Source organism: Chiloscyllium plagiosum, unplaced genomic scaffold (assembly GCF_037043375.1).
Source record: "Chiloscyllium plagiosum isolate Xiang-an unplaced genomic scaffold, Cpla_swu_hap1 HiC_scaffold_16, whole genome shotgun sequence".
NCBI lineage: Eukaryota > Metazoa > Chordata > Chondrichthyes > Orectolobiformes > Hemiscylliidae > Chiloscyllium > Chiloscyllium plagiosum.
The window spans coordinates 46,820,974-46,836,050 of NW_028270154.1; the positions used below are offsets into that span (position 1 = coordinate 46,820,974).

The window sequence follows — 15,077 nt, forward strand, 5'->3', positions numbered from 1 at the left end:
GAGAGGGGGAGAGAGAGAGGGGGAGGGAGAGAGAAAGAAAAAGAAAAAGAAAAAGAGGAGAGAAAGAGAAAGCGAGAGCTGCTTCACCTCTCGTGTGACATGAACCCAAGGTACTGATTGAAGCCATCATCATGGATACTAAACTTGTCTATCAGCTTCTGCTCAGCCACTTTGCATTGTCGCCTAACCCAAAGTCCACCTTGGCGGACAATAATCCAATATCCAAGGCCGAATGTGTGTGACCACTGAAGTGCTCCCTGACTGGGAGGGAACAGTCCTGTCTGTTGATTGTTGTGTGGTCTCCATTCATCAGTTGTCATAGTGTCTGCTTGGTCTCACCAACATACCAGGCCTCAGGACATTCTAGCGTGCAGCATATGAGATGGATAACATTGGCTGAATCACATGAGTACCTGCCACCTACACAGTGGGGGGGCGTCCCCACAGGTAATGGTGGTATCCTTGTTGACACGGAAATGTCTTGCAGTGGTTGACGTGACAAGGTTGTACAATGTTGTGGTCAAGTTGTCCTTCCGAAGATACACAAAGCCAACACACCTGGATGTCCCAATGTATCAGGCAATGGGACCCTGTGTGAGAACCTCTCTGGCTATGTCAAAGTCATCTTGAAACCAATTGTAAAGGGGACCCCCCAGCTTCTGTTGCGACACTACAGATTTCTTACAGAAACTCAGCACCCATGGACGAGTTGAACCGGGAACATTCCTTGTCACAATGGACATTTCTGCATTCTACACTAGCACCCCCATGGTGATGACATTGCTGCAACAGCCTCAGTGCTCAATACCAACAACTGCCAATTTCCAAACACCATCCTACAACTCATCCACTTCATCCTAGACAACCAGTTCTCCATCCAGACACACTGAACAGCCATGAGGACCAAATTTGCATCCCAATATGCCAACATTTTCATGCACAAGTTCGAACAAGACTTCTTTGCTGCACAGGACCTCCAACCAACTCTATACACAAGATATATTGATGACATTTTCTTCCTCTGGACCCATGGCGAGGAGTCACTGACAACTACACAATAGTATCAACAAGTTTTATCCCACCATCAGACTTACCACGGACTACTCTTTAGTATCTGTCTCATTCTTGAACGCATGCATCTCCTTCAAGGATGGGTACCTCAGAATCTCACTCTGCCGCAAACCCACAGATAACCTCTCAATGCTACACTTGTCTAGCTTCCACCCGAAACATACTTAAACAGCCATTCCATACTGACAAGTCCTACGCAAACACAGGATCTGTTCAGATGAGGAGAAAAGTCATGGACATCTGAAGGTGCTGAAGAATGCCCTCATAAGAACAGGGTACAATCCTCAACTCATCGATTGCTAGTTCTGATGTGCAACCGCTAGAAATCATAATGACCTCCTCAGGAGGCAGATATCATGCAACCAATAGGGTACCCTTGGTTGTCCAGTACTTCCCGGGGGCCGAGAAACTATGCCATGTTCTTTGCAGCCTGCAATACATTATTGATGAGCGTGAGCATTTCACCAAGACTTTTCCTATGCCTCAACTTCTCACCTTTAAAAAACCACCAAACCTCAAACAGACAATCGATCGCAGCAAACTGCCCAGCCTTCAGGACAACATCGACCACAACACCACACAATCATGACATGTCAACCACTGCAAGATGTGTCAATGTGTCGACATGGATACCACCATTACCCGTGGGAACACCACCGACCCTTTACACAGTAGGTACTCATGTGACCCGGCCAACGTTGTCTATTTCATACGCCACAGGGTACACTGGTGAGACCAAACAGATGCTACGACAATGGATGAATGAACACCACACAACAATCAACAGGGAGGGATGTTCCCATCCATTCGGGGAGCACTTCAGCGGTTGTGGACATTCTGCCTCGGATCTTCGGGCGACTGTTTCAGAGGCAAACTTCGGGATAGACAACAATGCAAAGTGGCCGAGCAGAGGCTGACAGCCAAGTCTGTATCCATGAGGATAGCCTCAACCGGTATCTTGGGTTCACATCACATTACAGGTGAAGCCACTACACTACAAACATACTCTCTCTCACACACGCACACACTCATGAGGGCCCTTGCTCACTCTCACACACCCACACTCATACCCTTTCACAGGCTTATACTCCATCACACCCACTTTACCAAGCTGTCTCACGCAAACACACACTCTCACGTGCACTCGCACATGCACAGACTCTTTCGCTCATGCACGCACACAGACATGGGGTGTGTCTATATGGTGAATTTGTATTTGCAGAATTATTTGGTAATACATTCTATTTTGTTCAAAAAATGCACAATCTGCAGGCAGTCAATGCATGTAATATTTTGTATATTTCACTTTGGAAACAGATCCAGTCTAACTCAAGATTGGGATACAGACAAACTCTGACCTCACACCTTTAGTGCATTGTCTGAGCTGAGATATCACCTTTGTTATAAACTTTAAGTTATCTTGAGAAGGTGACTTTAAAGTAGTTTTGGGATTTACATATTAATGAACCAAAATTTGCAACCCATTCTAAAAGATGAAAGACTTAACAGTCCAGGTTTATTCAATATATTATTGTACACTGTAATCTTTTGCTATAAGATTTGTGTCTTATGATCTTATACTCCACAACCACCTGAAGGAGCAGTGCTCCAAAAGCTAGTGCTTCTAAATAAACCTGTTAGACTATATAACCTGGTCAGTCCAACAGCGATTTCTCTACATCATGGCTACCATCGACACTACTTAAAAAGAAAACTCACTGAAGGCATGATAACTCAACTCAACTTAAACAAAATGCAAAAAGCTGCAAGTCTAAAATAAAAACAAAATGTTAAAAATGTTCATCAGGCAAGACAGCATCTGCCGTGAACACAGATGAGTTAATGTTTTGGATTGTAACTCTCATTAAAACAATCTGGCAAGAAAAAAAACGTAGACATTTGAAAGAATTTATGCACATTGAAGATATGCATTGAATTTAGATGAAGAATCAAGCAGCCAAATATTGCTGTATAGTCTCTCAACAGATGCTAGAATCTGAACTGTTGAGCAGCTGCCAGCTTTTCTGATTTTAGCTCTTATGTCCACCCCTCCTCATTCCCTTTAGGCAGACATGATGTAGAAAAGTAACCACCCGCAGTCCACGTCGTACATTTTTATTATACGATGCTCAGCAATGTCGCGTTCGCTTGTGCGTTACTACCCCAACCCCCGCAATACCTGCTGGCGTTGGAGTCTCCTTCGAAATACCAACAGCAATACTGAGTAGCGGTTGGTTGGCTGGGAGGGAGGGGGTAGCCCTGCGCCTCCGTGAGAGGGCAGTAAGAGGCTGACCCTGGCGCCAAATGCGTAGGAGTTTCCCCAGCAGCCGCCATCTTGATGGATGGCCCGGCCCGACGTCACGTGACCCTTCCCCCCCATCCCCGGCCCCAAAGTGGACAGGGCTCCGCGCGCAGCCGCGCTTCGCGGGACCGGCGCGGACGGGACGTCTTCCCTACCCGCAGGCTTCGCGCGAGCGAGCGCGCGCGCACGCGCACGCGCGCACACACACACACACGACTCGTGGCGGCGTCGCGCGTGCCTGGTAGCCCGCCCGCCCGCCTTCCTGCCGTTACTGGCTGCTTCTGAGTGGAGCAGCGCTGCCCCGGTGATGCTGTAGCAACTGCAGCCCTGCCGCACGCTTCAGTCGGGAGCACGGAGACTTGCCTGAACCCATTGCATTCGCTCATGAAGATGTCCAACAATGACATAAACATAGCTACCACGGAGAGGATGGTAAAATGTGAGTACCAGCTCAGGAGCAATGCAATGCACATTTTGATAATTAAATATATAAACCGGGCGCTGGAAAAATTACAAACGGTTGAACGCCTATGTGATAATGGTGATATCGTTGAGTTGAGGAAGCTATAGGAGCTTGTAGACAGCGTTGGCTCCCATTCGTTTTTAAAATACTGAACGTGTAGCAGTCGACACTGATACTGCACTTTAAAAAAAAAATGCTGTTGAATATTTTTCCATGTTAATCAAATTTAGCCTAGACTATGTTATCATGATTGCATGTTCTAATATTGCACATTCTGTCTTTGCGGCACTGTGTGAAGCCTCTAATTCTATTAGTTATGTTTGCCTGTGATTTTTTTTTGAGTATGGCTGTCGCTTGTTTGATTTTATTGCAGTCAACCTTATACCTATTTCCGAGTCCAATTATTTAGGATTTTTTTTATAAGCAGACTGGCGCTGTCCAAGTGTCAGCTGCTGATCTGCACGCACATCACTTGGTCAACGTGTACAAAAATAGATTTGAGTTGCAATTCTCTTATGATTAATGACAGTTAGCTTTGTTTATTTTATATAGTAAGGTCTTTCCGTTTGTTTTGATTTTCGCATTTAAAGCCACCGCCCGAGTGGAATATGCGTTTTATTGCAGTGGCTTCGCGGCAACGACCATTTCAGTGAGTGGGTGATTCCCTCATTTAAAGGTCTCCCCTGGAATTTAGAACATCTACGCAATAGGCATCACTGCAGATTGCTGTTTCGAAGTGGATTTTAAAAACACAATAATCCGTTTCTTGTGCAAACGTTCTCAGTGTTCGCCCTGGAACTGGATCACGATTGATAGCTATTAGTGGAATGAGTTTGTGGGATTACCTGTGTGGCAGTAGTGTATTCCACACCATGGTTCTACACTGTTCAGTGGGGAGATGCTCATGGAAATACCGGGTACTTTGGAGTTAATTGGAATCTGATTATGAAAAAAAAAATCCCTGTACCGGAGGGTGGAAGACGTCAGAATGCGATAATCTTCACGTGTTGCGTGTAATATTGGTTCATCTTTTCAATGCAACAGCACTGTCAGTGAATAATTTCCGTTTAAAAAGCTATGCAACTAAATTATTCTGGTATTATCTTGAATCTTATGTTATAATGGCTTGTTCAAATTTAGAATATTTTGATGAATAACAACATTTTGAGTCGAATGATCTTGGACTCGGTTGGTTTTCCAGATGCATTTGCTGTACTGCATCCATAGTCTTGAGAAAGTATTAACGTGGAGATATTATTTTCTGTCATTTAATGATAAGTACATTTTGTGCATACACAAATCATCCTTAACAAAGTGGTACAGAAAATTATCAGGCAGCATATAATACGCAAACTACATAAATGTTATTCAGTTTTTTTCAAAATGTTAATATCTACCCAAGCATGCTAAACAGTTTTCTCATGTAATTGTTCTGCAGTTGCACTGGCTAATATGTTGCTAATTCAGGAGAGTAATTTATCAGTTCATTCATTGTAATATACAGCATTTGGATTTTTAAAAGTATATAAATAGAAATTTGAGTGGGAGATGGAATAAATTAAAGGCTGATTGAAGTGGAGGGATGGTGGGATTGATTCATTCACACTCCTTACCTATTATTTAAGTCAAAGTACAGTTTAGCATTGAGATGTCCAAACAGAGGGAAAATACAGATGTCTCTAATGTGTTTATCAGATTAATTGTTGGAGCAACCTAGACATTAGAATCAAAAAGTGTGGCACTGGAAAAGCACAGCAGATCAGGCAGCAGCCAAGAAGCAGGAGAGTCAACATTAAGGGCATAAGCCGTTCATCAGGAATGTGGGGTGGGGATGGGGCTGAGAGATAAATAGGGAGGTGGGGGCTCGGACGGTAGCTGGGAAGATGATAGGTAGTTGCAGGTGGTGGATGATAGTGATAGGTCAGAGGGGAGGATGGAATGGATAGGTGGGAAGGAAGATGAACAGGTAGGACAGTTCAAGAGGGCAGTACTGAGTTGGAGGGTTGGATCTGGTATGAGGTGGGGGGAGGATAGATTAGGAAATTAGTGAAGTCGATGTTGATGTTATGTGACTGAAGAGTTCCAAGTCGGAAGATGAGACATTCCTTCTCCACTCATCGGGTAGCTTGGACTTGGTGGTGGAGGAGACCCAGGACTTGCATATCCTTGGTGGAGTGGGAAGAGGAGTTGAAGTGGTTGGTCACAGGGCGGCAAGGTTGTATAACTTACATTGCAAATAGCCAGACGACTCTATTGATGCTGTAACAATATTCGCCCTGCCCTCAGTCATAAATAAGTTAAGGCAAATACCAGCTACATTGATACAGATTTGGCCTTCGCCAAACATTGTATTTTTACAAAGTAAAATAAGTTTGCACATTTCTCTCCAAAAAAATTTTATAAAAAGACTCTAAGATCACTTATTGTGTATCAATATATGCTTTTGTAACCTTTGTGTAAATAAAATTGAACACCAAATTATATTGTAAATTGCCAAAAAGGATTTGGAAATAAAATTATATACTGGTGGTATCACAATTCAGTTCAATGATAGTTGACTGTATAGTATCCATTACAGATATTTCACATTTATCTATTGTATCTTAAACTGGACATTTCATACATTTTCTCATCAGAGTTCTACCTTGTGTTCCACTTCCTCATAACTTTCTTTTGATGTACGTCTACAAATAACATGCGTGCACCTTCCTATATAAAATCAGAATTCAAAAGACTTTCTCCTTGCTCACAATACTCCTTATAAAACTTCAAGATCTCCATGTCAACTTGTTTCCAGGTTTGATAAGAATTCAAGTATACAGCTGAGTGTTCCGGTAACTCCCTTGGATTATTGTGCTTGACTCCATATGCTGAGTTGTAACAATAAAAAAACCTTTTCTGCCATCTATAAAAGTGAATAAATATGTTAAAATATAAAAAAAACATAATGACCAATAATGAATTACTGATATGTAATTTTTCCTGTTCATTTCGAGAAGTCAAATTTGTATATGAAAACAAAAATGCGTAACAACTTTGTATCCTTTATTCACACTAATTTTGGTAAAATAATTTTGTCATAGTATCAATTTAACACTGAAAGTTACAAAATTATATTTTGTCACTGTCAGTGACATCTTACAAATTGGATTCTTTTCAGTTCCAAGTTACTTGCCAAAATCTGTTACAATTCTGACCAAGAAGAAATTAATTCTAAAGAATGGCGACGAAATCAGTAGCTTAGCAACAACAACAACTTGCATTTTTATAGAATGGAATTCTATTTTCCATTCCTACTAAGTGGAATGGTTCAAAGTTCCACCAAAATATTAGGTGCAGAAGAAATCCTGTCCAAAGGTGCCAAAATGAAGTACTAAACATACACTAAACACAACTAGAAAGCAAAATATTGCAGTTAATGGGAAACAGAAAATTATGGAAATGCTTTGGAGATAACTGACAAGATTGCATTTAAAGGTGAAGTTTATTCACCCAAACAGCTCACGATGAAGAGTCCTCGACTTAAATTTTAATTTGTGCATTATCTTTCTCTACAATTGTTTGATACGCCTATTGAGTATTTCCAGTATTTAGTGTCACATTTAGGTATACTTCTCCAGCCCTGGATAAACACGTAATAGGGGGAGGGGAAAAAAATGAAGCTTGCATTTATATAATGTCTTTCATGATCTCAAGATGGCCTAAAGCACTTTCCAATATTTTTGTAGCAGAGTCACATTTGTATTGTAGGTAAGGCAGAAGCCAATTTGCCAACCACAAGGTCTTGCAAACAGCAATGTGTTAGTGGTTGTGAGATAAGTATTGGAACAATTTCCAGGGAAAATATCCCTACTCTTTGTTGAAGTGGTTCCATGGAAGCTATTATGTCTCCTTGAAAAGACAAACAAAACCTTACTTTTAACATCTGAAACATGTACTTAGAACAATGCTTTACTTGCTCAGTACTATATCCCAGAGTGCAAGCCTTTAATTTGTGCTTGAGTCATCTATATCAACTTGACTTTGTTGGGAGCTCATTCCAGAGCTTGAGCACAAAACTCAATACCACTCAAATTCAGAGCCATGAGTGAATTGTATATAGTACTGAGCAAGTAAAGCATTGTTCTAATTACATGTTTCAGATGTTAAAAGTAAGGTTTTGTTTGTCTTTTCAAGGAGACATAATAGCTTCCATGGAACCACTTCAACAAAGAGTAGAGATATTTTCCCTGGAAATTGTGGGTGGCACGGTGGCACAGTGGTTAGCACTGCTGCCTCATAGCGCCGGAGACCCGGGTTCAATTCCCGCCTCAGGCGACTGACTGTGTGGAGTTTGCACGTTCTCCCTGTGTCTGCGTGGGTTTCCTCCGGGTGCTCCGGTTTCCTCCCACAGTCCAAAGATGTGCAGGTCAGGTGAATTGGCCATGCTTAATTGCCCGTAGTTAGGTAAGGGGTAAATGTAGGGGTATGGGTGGGTTGCGCTTCGGCGGGTCGGTGTGGACTTGTTGGGCCGAAGGGCCTGTTTCTACACTGTAAGTAATCTAAGTAATCTAAAAAAATTGCACTGTTGGACTTTGAATTAGATTCATCCTAAAGACTGTGTTCCATCTGCTTTCTTGGATGGATATAGAATATTCCAAGGCCTTATTTCAAAATAAAGAGCAGGGTAGTTATCCTGGTCAATAATTTTTCCTCAATCAAATTAGAAAAAACAGATTATCTCATTGCTTTTTGTGGAAGTGCACAAGAGTTGCTGTATTTCCTAAGTTAGATTATTGGTTAAACTTCACAAAGTACTTCACTTGATTGTGAAGCACTTTGAGTTATTTGGTAGTTGTAAATACAGTTTATAGTTGAGGTTTTTTGCAGCTTGCACACACATGCTTGTGCATGCCAGAACCAAATGATCACAACTTGCTGCACCTTTAAGTAAAATCATGGCTTTAACCATCCAACATAGGAATTAATAATGCACTTACAGTTTTAATTTTACAAGTAAGTAGTCTGAGGTTAAGAAAACCAAGTGAACAAAATTTCAAAACTGATCAATGTTGCTTTAAATAATTAGTTACAATGCTTCTGGCGATATAAACAATGTAGACTTCTTTTCACCAATATTCATTTTAAAAAGAAAGAATGAAGTTTGCCAACAAGATTGAGATTTGAGTAAAGTGCCAGCTTTGTGAATGAGATTCTCTCCGTCTTTGGACTGAGAAGTAAATAATTTTTCTTGTGGTTTATGAGTAACACCTCCACAATTTCTTCTTTCTCAGGTCCCTCTCTGCATTGTTACTGCCAATAAATCTTAGGTACCTGTCTTGTTTCTGTTACATTTTATTGTCAAATATAAAATGAGTAGAAAATGCTGGAACTGTGTAAAATGCTGTTAAGTACTGAAATACTGCATGCAGTTCTGGTCATCATGTTATGAGAAGGATGTGATTGCTTGAGAGAAGGTGCAAAAGAGTTTAAGTGGATTCTGTCTGGCCTTGTGGTTTTGAGCTATTAGAAAAGCTTGGATAATCTGTAGTATTTTCCTTGGAATAGTGAGGTTGAGAGTGTTCTGATAGGGATGTATAACATCGTGAGAGGCATAGATATGCTGTTAGGAAGGCATTTTGTTTGTTAGGGTCAATAATTGGGGACATAGATTTAAGATGAGGTAGAAGTCGAAGATGACAGTTAAGATTAGGTTGCCACAAATTACCTACAGTGTGGAAACAGGCCATTTAACCCAACAAGTCCACACCGACCCTCCGAAGAGTAACCCACCTAGACCCACTCCACCACCTTACATTTTAAAACAAATTCTGGAATATGTGAAATGCTATTTCCTTTTCCCTCTATAATTCAGTTGATGTTAAACAAAAGCATGATCTGATTGCATGAAAAACTAAAACATATCATAATTTTGATTGTCAGACATAAAGAAATATTTTAACTAGTTATGTAAAACATCATAGAAGTTGGATCAGAGCCAGATCAAAAGTAGGCCTGTTGTTAAGCTAATAATGCCATAATGAACAGGCAGTATTTCCTGTGGTAAGGTAATGAAGTCATGTAGTGCACTTGCATGCATTTGATATGTAATTATTTTTCTCACATTGATTTATCTTTACTACATATTTCATGTCAGTATACAGACTTTCCCAGCAAGATTATCTGTCTAGTCCCTACCCATCAATGATTTTCAGGAAGCATTTCCCCAACCTCCACTTCAAGCAAAAGCAATGCTTGAGATCCTTGATATTCATCAAGGAGGTAGTTACAGAAATGTGCCATCCACTTCGAAAGGATCTGTAGCTTCACAACAATGGAGAAACAGTGCTGGTGACCAAAGTTCCTATCATTCTCAACCTGCATCCATTCAGATTGGGACCAGTAACATTAAAAACATATCCTACTATGATGCTTTCAGGAGGTGATGGAGTCCTTACACTTTATGAGAGAAGAGTTTGTCATTTCCTTTCTAACCAGAGAAAGACGGGATTAGAAGTCACATTACTTTGCCAAGGTCGTGGGATTTCCAATTGTGTAGAAAGTAATCGACTGAATGCCCATTACATGGAAGCCAGTACACCTAAATGGGGAGAGGTACATGAGCATCAAGTTGTTTAACCCATTAATGTGCAGTTTATGTGCAATCATGCCTAGGCGTCATGTCAGTGAATACCTTCTCTCTTAGTAGCAGCCTTCATCCCAAACCTGTTGTCTTTGGAGCATTTTAGAATACCAGAGGCTGGTTGTTTAGATATTGATCAACCATATGCATGGAACATGACCTTTTTTGCCAATTGTAGACACCATCCACTTAGACGATTGTGGATCAGAACATCTGTATTTTCAAGCAATGATTCTGATGCCTGATTGCTTGGAGAGAGTCCTACAGTGCTCCCAATGGTATTTCTCCATGTTTGTGTAATCTGCATCAGCCAAGTCTTGCTGTTATGTGGATGCATCTGTTGTCACCAGGATTATGGAGAAAACCTCTGGAGAAGGAAGAAGAGGCAGGAGAAGGCATCTGCGACCATTTCACCATGGATGAACTCTCACTGAGAAGCTAATAAGACTCCGTTCTCTTAGCATCTCATTCTGTCATCTCCACTGTTTCATAAATCCACATTTTTCCATCTATCTGTGACATTCTGCCACAGCATTCTTTTGGCCAAAATCGTGAATAAAGCCACCCAGAAAAAAGTACCCATTATAACTTTGTCCAACAACACAAATCAATAATACATGTAGTACTCAACAATGTTTTGTCTCAGTCTGTTCTTGCAGGTGCCTTTGCCTGTGCTGTTAGTCAGGCTACACCATGGTTGCAGCATGCTGGGAGACTGAATCCCCTGTGGAATTTGACACTGACCTTGTCCTTCAGGGAGCTGGCAAGAATTTAGTCAGACAGCCATACAGCATGGAAACCAACCCTTTCTTCCAACTCGTCTGCGCCGACCAGACATCCTAATTTGACCAAGTCCCATTTGGCCCATATCCCTCTGAACCCTTGCTATTCATATACCCATCCAGTTGCCTTTTAAATGTTGTAAATGTACCTGCCTCTACTTCCTATGGCAACTCCATGCACGCACCACCCTCCGCATGAAAACGTTTCACCTCTCACCTTAAAACCTATGTGCTCTAGTTTTGGACACCCTCACCCTCTGAAAAAGACCTTGCCTATTCACCCTATCCATGCTCCTCATGATTGTATAAACCTCCAATGCTCCAGGGAAAAAGAGTCCCAGCCTATTCAGCCTCTCCTTATAACTGAAACCGTCCAGTTCTGGCAACATCCATGTAAATCTTTTCTGCAGCCTCTCAAATTTAACATCATCCTTCCTATAGAAGGACAACCATAAATGTAAGTACTATTCTAAAAGTGGTCTTACCAATTCCTGTATAACTACCACATGATGTCCCAACTCCTATTCTCAATGTTTTGATCAATGAAGGTAAGTGTGCTAAACACTGCTTTTACCATCTTGTCTACCTGTGACTCCAGTTTCAAGTAATTATGCATCTGCAGCCCAAAGTCTCTTTGTTCAGTAACACTACCCAGGGCCCTTCCATTCATTGTACAAGTCCTGCCCTGGTTTGTTGAACCAAAATGCAAAACCTCACATTTGTGAAATTAAATTCCATCTGCCATTCCTTGGCCCATTGGCCCAACAGATCAAGGTTCCATTGTACCTTGAGGTAATCTTCTTCACTACACCACCTATTTTGGTGACATCTTCAAACTTGCTAACCATGCCTCCTCTATTCATATCCAAGCCATTTATATAAATGATGAAAAGCAGTGCACTCAGCACCGATCCTTGTGGCACACTGCTGGTCACAGGCCTCCAGTCTGAAAAGCAATCCTCTACCACAACACTCTGTCTTCTGCCTTCAAACCAATTTTGTATCCAATTGGCTAGCTCCCCCTAGATCCCATGTGATCTAACCTTAGTCACCAGTCTGCCATGTGGAATTTTGTCGAGCAATTTGCTGAAGTCCACGTAGACAATATCTACTGCTCTGCCTTCTTCAATCTTCTTTGTCACCTTTTCAGAAAAACTCAATCAAGTTAGTGAGACACGATTTCCCACACACAAAGCCATGTTGACAATCTCTAATCAGTCCTTGCCTTTCCAAATGCATGTAAATCCTGTGGCTTAGAATCCTCTGCAACTACTGACATAAGGGTCACTGGTCTATAGTTCCCCAGCTTTTCTTTACTGCCTTAAATAATGGCACCACATTAGCCAACCCCAGTCTTCTAGCACCTCACCTGTAGCTATCAATGATACAAATATCTCAGCAAGTGGCCCAGCAATCTATTCCTCAGCTTTCCATAAAGTTCTGGGAAACACCTGATTAAGTACCGGGGACTTATCTACCTTGCTGCATCTTAAGACCTCCAACACCTCTTCTTCCATAATATGAATGTTTTTCATTACATTAGTCTTTATTTCTCCAAGTTCCCTAGCAATGTCCTTCTCCTTAGTAAATACTGATGAGAACTATTCATTTTATGTTTCACCCATCTCCTATGGTTCCACACGTAATGCCACATTGATCTTTAAGGGGCCCTATTCTCTCCCTAGTTACTCTTTTGCCCTTAATATATTTATAGAATCTCTTTGGATTCTCCATAACTCCATGTGCTAAGGCTAACATATATCGCATTTTCACGTTTTTGTTTTCTCTCTCAAGTATACTCCTACTGCCCTTATATTACTGTAGGGATTCATTCGATCCCAGTTGTCTATACCTGATATATGCCTCCTGCTCTTCCTTGACTAGAGCCTCAATTTCTCTAGTCATCCAGCATTCCCTGCACGTACTAGCCTTGCCCTGCACACTAACAGGGACATTCTGTTCCTGAGCTCTCACTATTTTAATCTTAAAGACCTCCCCCAATCAACTTTTGCAAGTTCATTTCTAATACCATCAAAAGTGGCCTTACTCGGACTTAGAACTTGAACGTTTCTATTCGTTCTATCCTTTTCCACAACAATTTTAAAACTTATAGAATTATGATCAATGGCTTCAGAGTGCTCCCCCACTGACACCTCAGTCACTTGCCTTGCCTTATTTCCTAACAGACGGTCAAATATTGCTCCATCTCTCGAAGATACATCCACATTCTTCAGTTCCAATCTGGTTACAGCCCACTTATGCATGGTGATGCGCAACATGCAGATCCTGATGCCATATCATCCTCTAAAGAATGTGCAATGCCAGCATCTGACCTGGTGGCTATGACTGCCTATTTGATAGAATGACAATTTGCCTTTAGAAGTCTGTCTTGGTCATGGAGCTGCACTGCCTGTTCTTGGCAGCTGTTCTTGTGTATCGGATGATAAAATATCAGAAGGGGAAGGTTTGGGTGAGGGAAGACAGGGATGATGGAATGGATAACAAAGATCCATAATCACATTATCTGCAGTTTTCATTTCATGTCAGATACCAGGGTGAGGGTGAAGTGTCAATTAGGTGTATCTGCAGGACAAGAACATACCATCATGCTGACTGTACTTGTGTTAGTGCATGCGACGGTTTCTGAGAAAGCTGGACACACACTGTTGAACACACTTTTCACCAGCTGCCCTAGTAGAAGATACATGCATATTCTCCATTTTGCTCTGCTCTTTGCATTTGTGGTCACTTTATCTTCAAGAGAGAAGGAAGAATGTAATTTATAATGTAACATTGTAATTTGTTGATATGCCAGTACATCTGAATACCTGTAGAATGTTTAGAAACAGCTAGACATGGGCAGGACGCTGAGGAGGAATACCTGAATGTTAGGCCTAAATCCCAATTGTTAGGAATGATAAACACAACCTTGAATTTATGTAGTGATTATACCATAATGAATGGTCCTAAAATGCTTCAAAGGAGTACTGTAAGACAAAGAAAATTGATATCAGCCACATATCTTTCATCACCCTACTAGGTAACATCTGTAGTGAGCCTCCAGGCAAAGCACTGTACATGATTACTGCTTTCTATTTATATGTTTGGGTTTCTTTGGGTTGGTGATGTCATTTCCTGTGGTGGTTTCATTTCCTGTGACAATGTCATTTCCTGTTCTTTTTCTCAGGGAGTGGCAGATGGGGTCTAAATTGACGTGTTACCTAGTAGGGTGATGAAATGTCTGGAAATGAACCTTCCAGCTCAGCGAGCAAACCTACATCTAGAATCTCAACCTGAGCTACAAATCTTCTCAAAACTCGCTATGCTCAAAGCATTTACAGGCCCCTTGAATTTAACAACATTGAAATAAAAATTACCTTGAATAAGGTAACATTGAAGGAGAACAGTCTGTATTAGGTTAGATGACCTAAAGTTTGGTTTAAAAGGTATGTTTTGAAGAGTGGCTTACAGCAGGAAAGTGATGTAGACAGCAGGAGAGATGTTGGGAGAGAATTCCAGAACTTGGAATCAAGACAACAGAAGGCATAATCTTTCATGGTGAAGCAATTACAATTGAGAATGCACAAGAGGCTTGAATTAGAGGAGTACTGATTATCTGGGAGGAATGTGGGTTGGTGGAGAGCTAAGCTATGGAGCTATTCTTTAATAAAAGAACTTTAAAATCAAGATGCTGCTTGAATGGGGAATAATGTGAACTAGTGAGCACAGGGATGAGAAGAGAAGAGAAGCAGGCCTCACTGTGAATTAAAAGTCAGCTGAGTTATGTATGAGTTTACAAAGGTTTAAATGCAAGCACCTAAGAAGGACTCCACTGGA

The 15,077-nt window shown here is 41.2% G+C and overlaps 2 protein-coding genes across 7 annotated transcripts in view; one reads left to right on the forward strand and one right to left on the reverse strand.

Annotated features, from left to right (window-relative positions):
• The window catches only part of LOC122556673 (nuclear factor NF-kappa-B p105 subunit-like), a 150,546-nt gene extending 147,109 nt beyond the window's left edge, over positions 1-3,437 (reverse strand). The window contains exon 1 of one of the 3 annotated variants that reach the window (XM_043703693.2): positions 3,251-3,437. The gene's annotated coding sequence lies outside the window, so the exon portion shown is untranslated. The remainder of the gene's footprint in view (positions 1-3,250) is intronic. The other 2 variants (XM_087995360.1, XM_087995363.1) reach the window with 2 other exon arrangements.
• A 151-nt stretch (positions 3,438-3,588) lies between these two features.
• LOC122556672 (protein phosphatase 3 catalytic subunit alpha) overlaps positions 3,589-15,077 on the forward strand; it is a 426,923-nt gene continuing 415,434 nt past the window's right edge. The window contains exon 1 of one of the 4 annotated variants that reach the window (XM_043703683.2): positions 3,589-3,812. In XM_043703683.2, the coding sequence (XP_043559618.1) occupies positions 3,758-3,812 (55 nt within the window). In that variant the 5' untranslated portion in view covers positions 3,589-3,757. The remainder of the gene's footprint in view (positions 3,813-15,077) is intronic. The other 3 variants (XM_043703682.2, XM_087995359.1, XM_087995358.1) reach the window with 3 other exon arrangements.